We start from the raw sequence: 14,440 nt of genomic DNA, 5'->3' as shown, positions 1-14,440 counted from the left end.
AACCTCAGAGTGGGAAAAAATATTTACAGATGAATAAATTGACAAGGGATTAATCTCCAAAATATTGCATCAACACAGATAGACCTGGAAGTGATCATACTAAGTGAATAAGGAATACAGAGAAAGATAACTATCACATTGCTTATATGTGCAATCTAAAAAAAGAAAAAAGAACTTATTTACAAAACAAAAACAGATACACACTAAAAACAAACTTATGGTTACAAAATGGGCAAGGTAGGGGGAAAAATAAATTGGGAGTTTGGATTAGCAGATATAGACTACTATATTTAAAGTAGTTGAACCAACAAGGACTTACTATACTTATTATAAACCACAGGAAATTCTGCTCAATATTCTGTAACAACATAAATGTGAAAAGAATTTTGAAAAGAGCAGATATATGTATATGTATAACTGAATCACTTTGCTGTACACCTGAAACTAACACATTGTTAATCAACTATAATCCAGTATAAAATTAAAAATAAAATAAATCTCCTTGCCTTAACATCTCTTAAAGTGTGCGTATTTCCAGCATTAAGTGATGATCTCTTCTGCACCTAAAATATCTAGAAGAATTATCAGTAAAAAAAAAAAACACACTCTAGAGATCTTCCTGTTCAAATGATCTTAAAAATAAAACCAGAAAAAATATTCCAAAATATCTAGCCCTAATAGAATATGCAATCACATAATCTCAGATTTTAAAATATTACTTAGAAATTATTATGGATTTGTGTTTAAGCCTGAGTAAATATTTCCTAACTCAGTGTATTGTGTTTTATCAAGTTTTTTTTTGTTTTTTGTTTTTTTTTTCACTTCAAAGCAGTTGCTTTCCATTTTAATCCATTATACAAAGTACACATTTCAAAGTTCAGCCCAACCTACTATGAACTCATTGGAATTGTTAAGGAGAGATCTTTGGATTGTGAGTTTCATGCATGTGGTTTAAGATTTAATTCAAGCAAGAGTTAACCATGAAGACTGTGAAAGGCTTCTGCATCCTTTTCATGCTGCATCTATGTTTCCTTGACTCCGGGAGGACGGGCAAAGTTCTTGTATGGCCTGCGGATTTTAGTCACTGGATTAATTTACAAGTTATTCTAGAAGAGCTTCACCTTCGTGGGCATGAGATAACTGTCCTGGTACCTTCACAAAATCTTGCAATTGATCATACCAAGATTCCCTATCATGTGGAGATCCTCCATATTTCAGTAACTAAAGAAACTTTGATAGAAGAGCTCAATACCATTCTCTATGAAGAAACTTTTGAACTGCCAAAACTCTCATGGTGGGAAATGCAAATAAAACTGGCAGACTTAGAGAGAAAATTTTTATTAATAAACAGAAGAGTGTGTGACAGTGCTATCACAAACAAGGAGTTACTCAGCAGGCTACAGGCAGCCAAGTTTGATGTCTGTATTGCCGATCCTTTAAGTTTTTGTGGGGAATTGGTGGCTGAACTCCTGAATATTCCATTTATATTCACTTTTCGGTTTTTCTGTGCGAATGTCATTGAAAGACTGTGTGCTGGGCTTCCTATGCCTTCTTCATATGTTCCTGGTATCACATCAAGACTGACAGACAAGATGACTTTTAGACAGAGGCTGGAGAACTGGTTACTGTATACAGTGAGTGACATGATATATTCCTATTATGTATTTCCGGAATGGGATGAATATTACAGCAAGGTTTTAGGTAAGAATAATATGTATATAATAAATATTCTTATATTCTATAAATAATGTAAACATTTATCTAACTGTATGAAAACTTACAAATGCTATTTTAGGGTGGCTACACTGTTTTGAATGTAAAAATTAATAACACTCTAATTGTTTTTGTTGTTGTTTTGGTTATATGATTGAATAATGATAACATTCCATCTTCTAGAGGATCTTCCCAACCCAGAGATCGAACCCAGGTCTCCTGCATTGCAGGTTGATTCTTTACCATCAAAGTCACCAGGGGAACCCTGGTATATATCCAAGAAGGAATATTCTCTATATTTAAGCTTAAGTTTTTGGAGTGTCTGGAAAACCCAAATCTGACAGTGTGCTTAATTTCCATAACCTTGGACTACTCTTGTGTTCTGCTTCTCCTTTTTCACAACCTGATTCCTTTCTGATTAACCTGTTCTTCTTAAGGCTTTATATTTGTATTCTATGAAAGAATAGTTAATTGATGACCAGGTTTGCAATGTGGTGAGCATGAAACTAGAAAATAAATAATGTAGTTTGGTTTCATTTGTTCTTGTCTTCAAAAGTGTAAAAACAAAAGAAGATTTTTTTTCCTATAGGACCATGCTTCTAGATTTTTTAACTCACTTTAGTGTTTTGTTCTTCTTCTATTTAAGGTTGGAGGTCATTAGAGGTCAACTAGTGACTTTTGACCCTGAGCACAAATTTTTTCTCTATTTTAGCAAGCCCATGTACCTCTTCTATTTTGCTTTTGACTAATTTATTTTTTATTATGTTTATGTGATTATGATAAGGAAGTTTTGCATAAGAGGTAACTTATCTTTGAGAAAACAGTACCTTTCGTATATTATTTAGTTAGATTTTTTTTGAGGTATTATTAACATGCAACACTGTATTAGTTTCAGATTGTGACAAAAAATTAGTCAATAGTCAACCTAGAATAGTATGGAAGATTTCATTTGAGCCAATCTGAGGATTATAACCCTGGAGAAAATCTGTCAGGAAGCTCTGAGGAATGCTCTGCCCATTAGAAGTTAAAGAACTGTCATATAAGTTTTTGAGGGAAGGGGTTATACATGAAAGAGTTATACATCAGAACATTATATTGCCAGTTTATGTAGTCCTAAAAAGTGAGTGGTGGGTCACTGTGACCCCTTAAAAGATTAAGGAAAGAATGTTAGCTTTTAATGAGTTAGGTTGCTGGTGCCAGGAGGAAATTAGTTTTTCTGTAGAGTAAACTTCCCTGTGTCTTCTGAGGGGATCTAGTTAATGTATAATGCAGAAGCACATTGCACACTAAAACAGGGAGTGCCGGGCAGTGGCTCAACTGGTAGAAAAATTTTCATGCAAAATTTTGCTTCTCCAGACTTAAAATAATTTTGTTCAACACAGGTATACAACAAAATGATTAGATATTTGCACCTATTGTGAAATAATCACCAAATAACTCTAGATAATATCCATCGCTACACATAAATACAAATGGTATTTATTTGAAAACTCTTAATTTCTACTTTTGTTATTTTTGAGATTGGACCCAAGTACTGCATTTCACACACTTTTCTTGACTATGAGGAACACTCCCATTTCTTCTAAGTTATTCTTGCCCATGGTAGTAGATACAGTGGTCATCTGAATTAAATTCACCCACTCCAGTTCATTTTAGTTCACTGATTCCTAAAATGTCTATGTTCACTCTTGCTATCTCCTTTTTGATCACTTCCAATTTATGTTGACTTGTGGGCTGAACATTCCAGGTTCCTATGCAATATTCTCTTACAGCATCAGACTTTACTTCTGTCACCAGTTACATCTAAACCTGGACATTATTTTTGCTTTCGCTCCATCTCTTCATTGTATCTGGAGTTATTTCTCCACTCTTCTCCAGTAGCATATTGGGCATCTACCGTCCTAGGGATTTCATCTTTCAGTGTCATATCTTTTTGCCTTTTCATACTGTTCGTGGGGTTCTCAAGGCAAGAATACTGAAGTGATTTGGCATTGTCTTCTCCAGTGTACCAGATTTTGCCAGAACTTTCTGCTGTGACCCACTCATCTTGGGTGGCCCTACACGGCATGGCTCACAGTTTCATTGAGTTAGACAAGGCTGTGGTCCATGTGATCAGTTTGGTTAGTTTTCTGTGTTTTTCATTGTGGTTTTCATTCTGTCTGCCGTCTGATGAAAAAGATAAGAGGCTTATGCAAGTTTTCTGATGGGAGAGCCTGTTGTGGGGGAACCGGTTTTGTTCTGATGGGCAGGGCCATGCTCAGTGAATCTTTAATCCAATTTTCTGCTGATGAGCGGGGCTAGGTTCCTTCCCTGTTGTTTGGCCTGAGGCCAAACTTTCAACCCATGCCTCCACCAGAGACTCTTGGACACTCAAAGGCAAGTCTGGCTCGGTCTCCCACTGGCCTCCAAAGTCAAATTCCCTGTGGGTTCTCAGTTACATTGCCAGATTCCCAGATTGGAAAATCTGTTCTAAGAAAATCTGAACTTTCTTAACAGTGTGGGAAAATCTTTAGTATAATTGTTCTGCAGTTTGTGGGTCATCTGCTCAGCGGCTCTATGGTGGGGCTAATGATGACCTCCACCATGAGGCTCAGGCCTCTCATTGGATAATCCAGACCTGCTGCAGTTAGATTCCCTGTCCCCACAGGAGGCCACTGCTGACCCATACCTCTGCAGGAGATACTCAATCAAAGGTAGGTCTCGCTCAGTCTCTATGGGACATCTGGGTCTTGGTGTGCACAAGAGTTTGTTTGAGTCCTCCAAGCATCTCTGGTGAGTATGAGGTTTGATTATAAAGACAATTTTGCCCCTCCTACCGTCTTACTGAGGCTTCTCCTTTGCCCTTGGAATTGGGATATCTTTTTTTTTTTTTTTTTGGTGGAATCCAACATTCTGTCCGTGGTTGTACAGCAGCTAGTTGCAACTTTGGAGTTCACACAGGAGAAGATGAGCACATGACCTTTTAGTCTGCCATCTTGTTTGTTGATGTCCTTTTCATCATAAGGGACTGGAAGGCAAAAGCAGGAAGTCAAGAGATAGCTGGAGTAACAGGCAAATTGACTATGGAGTACAAAATGAAGCGGGGAAAAGGCTAACAGTGTTTTGTCAAGAGAAGGCAATGGTCATAGCAAACACCCTCTTCAACAGCACAAGAGAAGTCTCTAGATGTGGACATCACCAGATGGTCAACACCGAAATCAGATTGATTATATTCCTTGGAGTTGAAGATGGAGAAGAACTATACAGTCAGCAAAAACAAGACAGGAAGTTGATTCTGGCTCAGATCATGAACTCCTTATTACCCAATTCATACTTTAATTAAAGAAAGTAGAGAAATCCACTGGACCATTCAGGTATGACCTAAATCAAATCCAGTGTGATTATACAGTAGAAACTACAAATAGATTTAAAGAATGAGATCTGATAGACAGAGTTCCTGACGAACTAAGGATGGAGGTTCATAACATTGTACAGGAGGCAGTGATCAAGACTATCTCCAAGAAAAAGAAATGCAAAAGGCAAAATGTCTGAGGAATCCTTACAATTAGCTGACAAAAGAAGAGAAGCTAAAGGCAAAGGAGAAAAGGAAAGATATATTCATCTGAATGCAGAGTTCCAAAGAATAGCAAGGAGAAATAAGAAAATCTTCCTAAGTGATCAGTGCAAAGAAATAGAGAAAGACAATACAATGGGAAAGACTAGAGATCTCTTCAAGAAAATTAGAGATACCAAGGGAAATTTTCATGCAAAGATGGGCACAATAAAGGACAGATATGGTATGGACCTAATAGAAGCAGAAGATATTAAGAAGAGGTGGCAAGAATACACAGAAGAACTGTATAAAAAACATCTTCATGACCCAGATAACCATGATGGTGTGGTCATGCGCATAGAGTCAGACATCCTGGAGTCTGAAGTTAAGTGGGCCTTAGGAAGCATCACTACAAACAAAGCTAGTGGAGGTGATGAAATTCCAGCTGAGCTATTTCAAGTCCTAAAAGATGATGCTGTGAAAGTGCTGCACTCAATATGCCAGCAAATTTGGAAAAATCAGCATTGGCAACAGGACTCAGAAAGATCAGTTTTCATCCCATTCCCAAAGAAAGGCAATGCCAAAGAAAGCTCAAACTACCACACAATTGCACTCATCTCACACGCTAGCAAAGTAATGCTGAATATTCTCAAAGCCATGCTGCAACACTGTGGATGTTCAAGCTGGATTTAGAAAAGGGCAAAGAACCAGAGATCAAATCGTCAACATCTGCTGGATCGTAGAAAAATTGAGAGCTCCAGAAAAACATCTAGTACCACTTTATTGCAATGTCAAAAACTTTGACTGTGTGGATTACAAAATAATGGAAAAATTCTTCAAGAGATGGGAATACCAGACTATCTTACCTGACTCCTGCAAAGCTTGTATGGAGGTCAAAAGGAACAATAAGAACTGGAAATGGAACAACAGACTGGTTCCAAATAGGGAAAGGAGTACATCAAGGCTGTATATCCTCTCCCTGGCTTATTTTCATGATGGAGAATACATCATGAAAAATGCCAGGGTGGATGAAGCACAAGCTGGAATCTAGATTGCCAAGAGAAATACCAATAACCTCAGATATGCAAATGACACCACCCTTATGGTAGAAAGTGAAGAGGAACAACAGAGACTTGATGAAGGTGAAAAACTGGTTTAACACAACATTCAAAAAATGAAGATCATGGCATACGGTCCCATCACCAATGAAAAAAGATGGGGAAAACAACGGAAAGAGTGAGAGACTTTATTTTCTTGGGCTCCAAAATCACTGCAGATAATGATTGCAGCCATGAAATTAAAAGACCTTTCACTTTGGAAGAAAAGCTGTGACAAACCTAGACAGCGTATTAAAAAGCAGAGACATTACTTAGGCAACAAAGATCCATATAGTCAAAGCTATGGTTTGACCAGTAATTTTATATTGATGCAACAGTTGGACCATAAAGAAGGCTGATCATGGAAGAACTGATCCTTTTGAACTGTGGTGTTGGAGAAACATCTTGAGACTCCCTTAGACTGCAAGGAGATCAAACCAGTCAATCCTAAAGGAAATCAATCCTTAAGATTCATTGGAAGGACTGATGCTGAAGCTGAAGCTCCAATATTTTGGCCACCTGATGTGAAGAACCGACTTACTAGAAAAGATCCTGATGCTGGGCAAGATTTAAGACAGGAGGAAATGGGAATGACAGAGGACCAGCTGTTTGGATGGGACTACTGTCTCAGTGGACATGAGTTTGAGCAGGCTCCAGGAGATGATGAAGGATAGGAAAGCCTGGATTGCTGTAGTCCATGGTGCCACGAAATGTAGAACATGAATGAGTGACTGAACAAGAACAATAACCACATTGCAGACATAGAGTTTGCAAATATTTTTTCTATTTTCATAGGCTGCCTTCTTGTTTGTTGATCATTTCTCTTACTGTGCAGTGTGCAGCAGCCACTAGTTGAAAGAAGTTCACCTAGTTCATTTTTTTATATTGTTACTTATACTTTCAGTTCAGTTCAGTAGCTCAACCATGACTTATTCCTTGAAACCCCATGGATAGCAGCATTCCAGGCTTCCCTGTACATCCCCAACTCCCTTAGCCTACACAAACTCACGTCCATAGGGTCAGTGATGCCATCCAACCATCTCATCCTCTATCATCCACTTCTTCTCCTGCCTTCAGTCTTGCCCAGCATCAGGTTCATTTCCAGTGAGTCAGTTCTTTGCATCACGTGGCCAATGTATTGGAGCTTCAGCTTCAGCATCACTTCTTCCAATGAATATTCAGGACTGATTTCTTTTAGGAATGATGGGTTTGATCTCCTTGCAATCCAAGGTACCCTCAAGAGTTTGTTCCAACAGCACTGTTCAAAAGCATCCATTCTTCAGTGCTCAGTTTTCTTTACAGTCCAAATCCATTCATACATGACTACTGGAAAAACCATAGCTTTGATTAGATGGCCCTTTATCAGAAAAGTAATGTCTCTGGAATTTAATATGCTGTCTAGGTTGTTCATAGCTTTTCTTCCAATGAGCAAGCATCTTTTAACTTCATGGCTTCATCCATGATCTACAGTGATTTAGGAGCTCCCCAAAATAAAGTCTCTCAGTGTTTCCATTGTTTCACCATCAATTTGTCATTAAGTCATGGGACCAGATGCTATGATCCTCATTTTTTGAATATTGAGTTTTAAGACAACTTTTTTACTCTCCTCATTCATTTTCATCAAGAGGATCCTCAGCTACTGTTGGCTTTCTGCCAGGATGGTGGTGTCATCTGCACATCTGAGGTTATTGATATATGTCCCTGCCATCTTCATTCCAGCTTGTGCTTCATCCATCCTGGCATTTTTCAATATGTACTCTTCATATAAGTTAAATAAGCAGTGTGACAACATACAACTTTGACATACTCTTTTCCCTATTTGGAACAAGTCTGTTGTCCCATATCCAGTTCTAACTGTTGTTTCTTGATCTGCACATGGATTTCTCAGGAGGCAAGTACATTGGTCTGATAGTCCCATCTCTTGAAGAATTTTTCCATTATTTTGTAATCCACACAGTCAAGGGCTTTGAGGTAGTCAATAAAGCAGAAGTAGATGTAGTAGTAGAGGAGAGTGAAAAAGTTTGTTTAAAACTCAACATTCAGTAAACTAAGATCATGGCATCCAATTCCATCACTTTATGGCAAATAGATAGGAAGACAATGGAAACAGTGACAGACTTTAATTTGGGGGGGGTGTTCAAAATCACTGCAGGTGGTGACTGCAGCCATGAAATTAAAAGAACGCTTGCTCCTTGGAAGATAAATTATGACCAACCTAGACAGCTTATTAAAATGCAGAGACATTGCTTTACCGACAAAGGCCCATCTAGTCAAAACTATGGGTTTTCCAGTAGTAATGTATGGATGTGAGAGTTGGACTATAAAGAAATCTGAGCACGAAGAATTGATGCTTTTGAACTGTGGTGTTGGAGAAGACTCTCGAGAGTCCCTTGGACTACACGGAGATACAACCAGTCCATCTTAAAGGAAATCAGTCCTGAATATTCGTTGGAAGGACTGATGCTCAAGCTGAAACTCCAATACTTTGTTCACATGATGTGAAAAACTGGCTCATTTGAAAAGACCCTGATGTTGGGAAAGATTGAAGGCAGAAGGAGAAGGGGATGACAGAGGATAAGATGGTTGGGTGGCATCACTGATTCAATGGACATGAGTTTGAGTATCTCCGTGAGTTGGTGATGGACAGGGAAGCCTGGTGTGCTGAAGTCCATGGAGTCACAAAGAGTCAGACATGACTGACCGACTGAACTGAACTGAGCTGGTGCAATATTGTTCTTTACAGCATCAGACTTACTTCGATCACCAGTCACATTTACACCTGGCATTGTTTTTGCTTTTGGTACATCACTTTATTCTTTCTGGAGTTATTTCTCCACTCTTCTCCAGTAGCATGTTGGGCACCTACCGGCCTGAGGTATTCATCTTTCAGTGTCATATCTTTTTGCCTTTTCATATTACTCGTGGCATTCTCAAGGAAAGAATATTGATGTGGTTTGCCATTCTCTTCTTCAGTGGACTGCATTTTCTTAGAACTTTCCATCATGACCTCTCCATCTTTGCAGCCCTAAATGTAATGGCTCACAATTTCACTGAGTTAGATGAGGCTGTGGTCCATGTGATCACTTTTATTAGTTTTGTATGATGATGGTTTTCATTCTGCCTGCCCTCTGATGAATAAGAATAAGAGGCTTATGAAGCTTCCTGATGGGAGAGTCTTGGATTACCATATTGAATGGTTTGCCTTGGAAACGAACAGAGATCATTCTGTCGTTTTTGAGATTGCATCAATCTCAAATTGATGGTTGGATGGCGTCACCCACTCAACGGACATGGGTTTGGGTGGACTCCACGAGTTGATGATGGACAGGGAGGCCTGGCGTGCTGTGGTTCATGGGATCGCAAAGAATCGGGCACGACTGAGGGACTGAACTGAACTGAACTGATGGGAGAGCCTAACTGTGGGGGACACTGGGTTTTATTCTAATGGGTAGGGCCATGCTCAGTCAATCTTTAATCCAATTTTCTCCTGATGGGTGGGGCTGTGTTACCTCCCCGTTGTTTCAGTTCAGTTTACTTCAGTTCAGTGGCTCAGTCATGTCTGACTCTTTGCAACCCCATGGACTGCAGCATGCCATGACTTCCTGTTCATTCAACCTCCTGGAGTTTACTCAAACTCATGTCCATTGAGTCAGTGATGCCATCCAGCCATCTCATCCTCTGTCATCTTTTTCTCTTCCTGCCTTCAATCTTTCCCAGCATCAGGGTCTTTTCAAATGAGCCAGTTTTCACATCATGTGACCAAAGTATTGGAGTTTCAGCTTCAGCATCAGTCCTTCCAATGAATATTTGTGATTGATTTCCTTTAGGATGGACTGGTTGGATCTCCTTGCAGTCCAAGGGATTCTCAAGAGCCTTCTCTAACACCACAGTTCAAATTTATCAATTCTTTAGCACTCAACTTTCTTTATAGTACAACTCTCACATCCATGCATGACTCCTGGAAAAAACCATAACCTTGACTAGATGGGCATTTTTTTGGCAAAGAAACATCTCTGCTTTTTAATATGCTGTTTAGGTTGGTCATTGGAGAAGGCAATGGCACCCCACTCCAGTACTGTTGCCCGGAAAATCCCATGGATGGAGGAGCCTGGTAGGCTGCGGTCCATGGGGTCGCTAAGAGTCAGACACGACTGAGTGACTTCACTTTCACTTTCCACTTTCATGCATTGGAGAAGGAAATGGCAACCCACTCCAGTGTGCTTGCCTGGAGAATCCCATGGACGGAGAAGCCTAGTAGGCTGCAGTCCATGGGGTCGCACAGAGTCGGACACGACTGAAGCGACTTAGCAGCAGCAGCAGGTTGGTCATAACTTTTCTTCCAAGGAGCAAGTGGCTTTTAATTTCAAGGCTGCAATCACCATATGCAAGGATTTTGGAGCCCAAAAAATTAAATCTCTCACTGTTTCCACTGTTTCCCTGTCTATTTGCGATGAAGTGATGGGACCAGATGTTATGATGTTAGTTATCTGAATGTTGAGCTTTAAGCCAACGTTTTCACTCTCCTCTTTCACTTTCATCAAGAGGCTTTTTAGTTCTTCTTCATTTTCTGCCATAAGGGTGGTGTCATCTGCATATCTGAGGTTATTGATATTTCTCCTGTCAATCTTGATTCCAGCTTGTGCTTCATTCAGTCCAGCATTTCTAATGATGTACTCTGCATATAAGTTAAGTAAGCAGTTAGACACATACATCTTTGACATACTCCTTTTCCTATTTGGAACCAGTCTGTTGTTCCATGTCCAGTTCTAACTGCTGCTTCCTGATCTGCATACATATTTCTCAACAGGCAGGTCAGGTGATCTGCTATTCCCATCTGTTTAAGAATATTCCACAGTTTGTTATGATCCACACAATTAAAGGCTTTGACATAGTCAATAAAGCATAAATAGGTGTTTTTCTGGAACTCTCTTGCTTTTTCTATGATCCAAGGAATGTTGGCAATTTGATCTCTGGTTCCTCTACCTTTTCTAAAACCAGCTTGAACATCTTGAAGTTCATGGTTCATTTACTATTGAAGCCTAGCTTTGAGAATTTTGAGCATTACTTTGCTAGAATGTGAGATGAATGCAATTGTGTGGTAGTTTAAGCATTCTTTGTCATTGCCTTTCTTTGGGATTGGAATGAGAACTGGTCTTTCCAGTCCTGTGGCCACTGCTGAGTTTTCCAAATTTGCTGGCATATTGAGGGCAGCACTTTCACAGCATCATCTTTCAGGATTTGAAATAGCTCAACTGGAATTCCATCACCTCCACTAGCTTTGTTCATAGTGATGCTTCCTAAGGCCCACTTGACTTCACATTCCAGATTATCTGGCTCTAGATAAGTGATCATACCATCATGATTATCTGGGTCATGAAGATCTTTTTTGTATACTTCTTCTGTATATTCTTGCCTCCTCTTAATATTTTCTTCTTCTATTGGGTTCATACCAGTTTTTGTCTATATCGAGCCCATCTTTACATGAAATGTTCCCTTAGTATCTCTAATTTTCTTGAAAAGATCTCTAGTCTTTCCCGTTATTTTGTTTTCCTCTATTTCTTTTCACTGATCCCTGAGGAAGTCTTTCTTATCTCTACTGGTTATTCTTTGGAACTCTGCATTCAAATGGATATCTCTTTCTTTTTCTCCTTTTTTTTTTTTTTTGCTTCTCTTCTGTTCACAGCTATTTGTAAGGCCTCCTCAGACTACCATTTTGCTATTTTGCATTTCTTTTCTTGGTGATGGTCTTGATCCCTGTCTCCTGTACAATGTCAGGAATCTCCAAGCATAGTTCATCAGGCACTCTGTCTATCATATTTAATCAATCCCTTGAATATATTTCTCACTTCCACTGTATAGTAAGGGATTTGTTTTGGGTCATACCTGAATGGTCTAGTGGCTTTCCCTACTTTCTTCAATTTATCTGAATTTGGCCATAAGGAATTCATGATCTTAGTCACAGTCAGCTCCCAGTCTTGTTTTTGCTGACTGTATAGAGCTTCTCCATCTTTCACTGCAGAGAATATAATAATCTGATTTTGGTTTTGACCATCTGGTGTTATGCATGTGTAGAGTCTTTTCTTGTGTTGTTGGAAGAGGGTGTTTGCTATGAACAGTGCATTCTCTTGGCAGAACTCTATTAGCCTTTGCCCTGCTTCATTCTGTACTCCAACGCCAAACTTGCCTGCTACTCCAGGTATTTCTTTACCTCCTACTTTTGCATTCCAGTCCCCTATAATGAAAAGAACATCTTTTTTGGGTGTTAGTTCTAGAAGGTTTTGTAGGTCTTCATAGAACCATTCAAATTCATCTTCCTCAGCATTGTCAGTCAGTCAGTTCAGTCACTCAGTCGTGTCAGACTCTTTGCCACCCCGTGGCCTGCAGCATGCCAGGCCTCCCTGTCCATCACCAAGTCCTGGAGTTACTCAAACTCAGGTCCACTGCATCAGTGATGCAATCCAACCATCTCGTCCTCTGCCGTCCCCTTCTCCTCTCACCTGTAATCTTCCCTAGCATCAGGGTCTTTTCAAATGAGTCAGCTCTTCGCATCAGGTGGCCAAAATCCTCAACATTACTGGTCGTCAAACCCATGCCTCCACTGGAGACTCTTCAACACTCATAGGCAAGTCTGACTCAGTCTCTTGTGGGGACACTGCTCATTTCTCCTGGCTGCTGGTGTGTGCAAGATTGTTTTTTGTGCTTTCCAAGTGTCTGGTTCTCCAATCCTGTGGAAGAACATTATAGAAAGTTCTATAATGATGCCCCACTAGCTTTCAAAGTCATATTCCCTGGGGGGTTCTCATCTGCTCACCAACTCTATGGTGGGGCTAATGGCGACTTCCTCCAAGAGGGCTTATGCCACATGGTTCATGACACAAGTCTGATGCAGTCATAGCCCCTGTCACTGCGGCAGGCCACTGTTGACCCGTACCTCTTCAGGAGACAATCAAACAATCAAGGGCAGTTCTGACTCAGTTTCATTGGGATCTCTGGGTCTTGGTGTGCAGATTTTGTTTGAGCCCTCCAAGCATCTCTGGCGACTATGGCGTTTGATTCTAACTGCAATTTCCCCCCTCCTACTATCTTGTTGGGGCTTCTCCTTTGCTCTTGGACCTGGGGTATCTTTTTAGGGGGAATCCAACCTTCTCCTGGTCGATGGTTGTTTAGCAGCTAGTTGCAATTTTGGAGTTCACACAGAAGATGAGCGCACATCCTTCTACTTCACCATGTTAATATCAAGATACAGTCCATGAATTCTCCAAGCCACAATATTGGAGTGGGTAGCCTTTCCCTTCTCCAGAGTATCTTCCTAACCCAGGGATCAAACCCAGTTCTCCCACATTGTAGCCAGATTCTTTACCAGCTGAGCCACCAGGGAAGCCCACTTATACTTTAGGTATCATATCTAAATTCACTGCCACTGTGAATGTCAAGAATTATTTCCCTTTGTTTTCTTTGAGTAATTTTATGGTTTTAAGTCTTATATTTAAGCCTCTTATCCATTTTAATATAATTTTGTAGTGGGGTAAGATCAGAGTTTAGTTTTATTCTTTTCTATGTGACTATCCTTTTTTTTTTTTTTTTTTAGTAATAATTATTTAAGAGACTATCTTCTTTCATTGAGTATTTTTGGCTTTCTTATGAAATATTTTTTGACAACATATGCATGAGCTTATCTTTGGGCTTTTGCTTCTGTTCTAATGGAACATGTGACTGTTTTTAAACCTGCATGTATTGTTTTGATTAATATAGCTTTATAATATTTCTTAAAATCAGAGTGTGTGATGCCTACATCTTTGTTTTTCTTTCTCAGGATTGATTTGTCTATTTGGAACTTTTTCATTTTAATACGAATTTTTATTATTTTCCTTGTTACTAGTTTTAACAGATTTATCTCTACTATCCTATCATTACTAAAAATTTTGTTTATTCCTAAAAACATAAAAAAGATACAGGATTGAAATGTATAGCTCATTTGGTCAAGAATTCATCTGCAGTGTAGGAGATCCCAGTTCAATTCCTGGGTCGAGAAGATCTGCTGGAGAAGGGATAAGCTACCCACTCCAGTATTCTTGGGCTTCCCTTATGGCTTGTCTGG

The 14,440-nt window shown here is 39.5% G+C and overlaps 1 protein-coding gene across 2 annotated transcripts in view; it reads left to right on the top strand.

The window, feature by feature from the left end:
* Window positions 1–858: 858 nt before the first annotated feature.
* The window catches only part of LOC133249627 (UDP-glucuronosyltransferase 2C1-like), a 39,543-nt gene continuing 25,961 nt past the window's right edge, over window positions 859–14,440 (top strand). For both annotated transcript variants that reach the window (XM_061420352.1, XM_061420351.1), the window contains exon 1: window positions 859–1,701. In XM_061420352.1, coding sequence (XP_061276336.1) covers window positions 981–1,701 — 721 coding nt within the window. In that variant the 5' untranslated portion in view covers window positions 859–980. The remainder of the gene's footprint in view (window positions 1,702–14,440) is intronic.

Source organism: Bos javanicus, chromosome 6 (genome assembly GCF_032452875.1).
Source record: "Bos javanicus breed banteng chromosome 6, ARS-OSU_banteng_1.0, whole genome shotgun sequence".
Lineage (NCBI taxonomy): Eukaryota > Metazoa > Chordata > Mammalia > Artiodactyla > Bovidae > Bos > Bos javanicus.
Note: the sequence above shows the minus strand (reverse complement) of the source record. Positions and strands in the feature narration are given on the sequence as shown.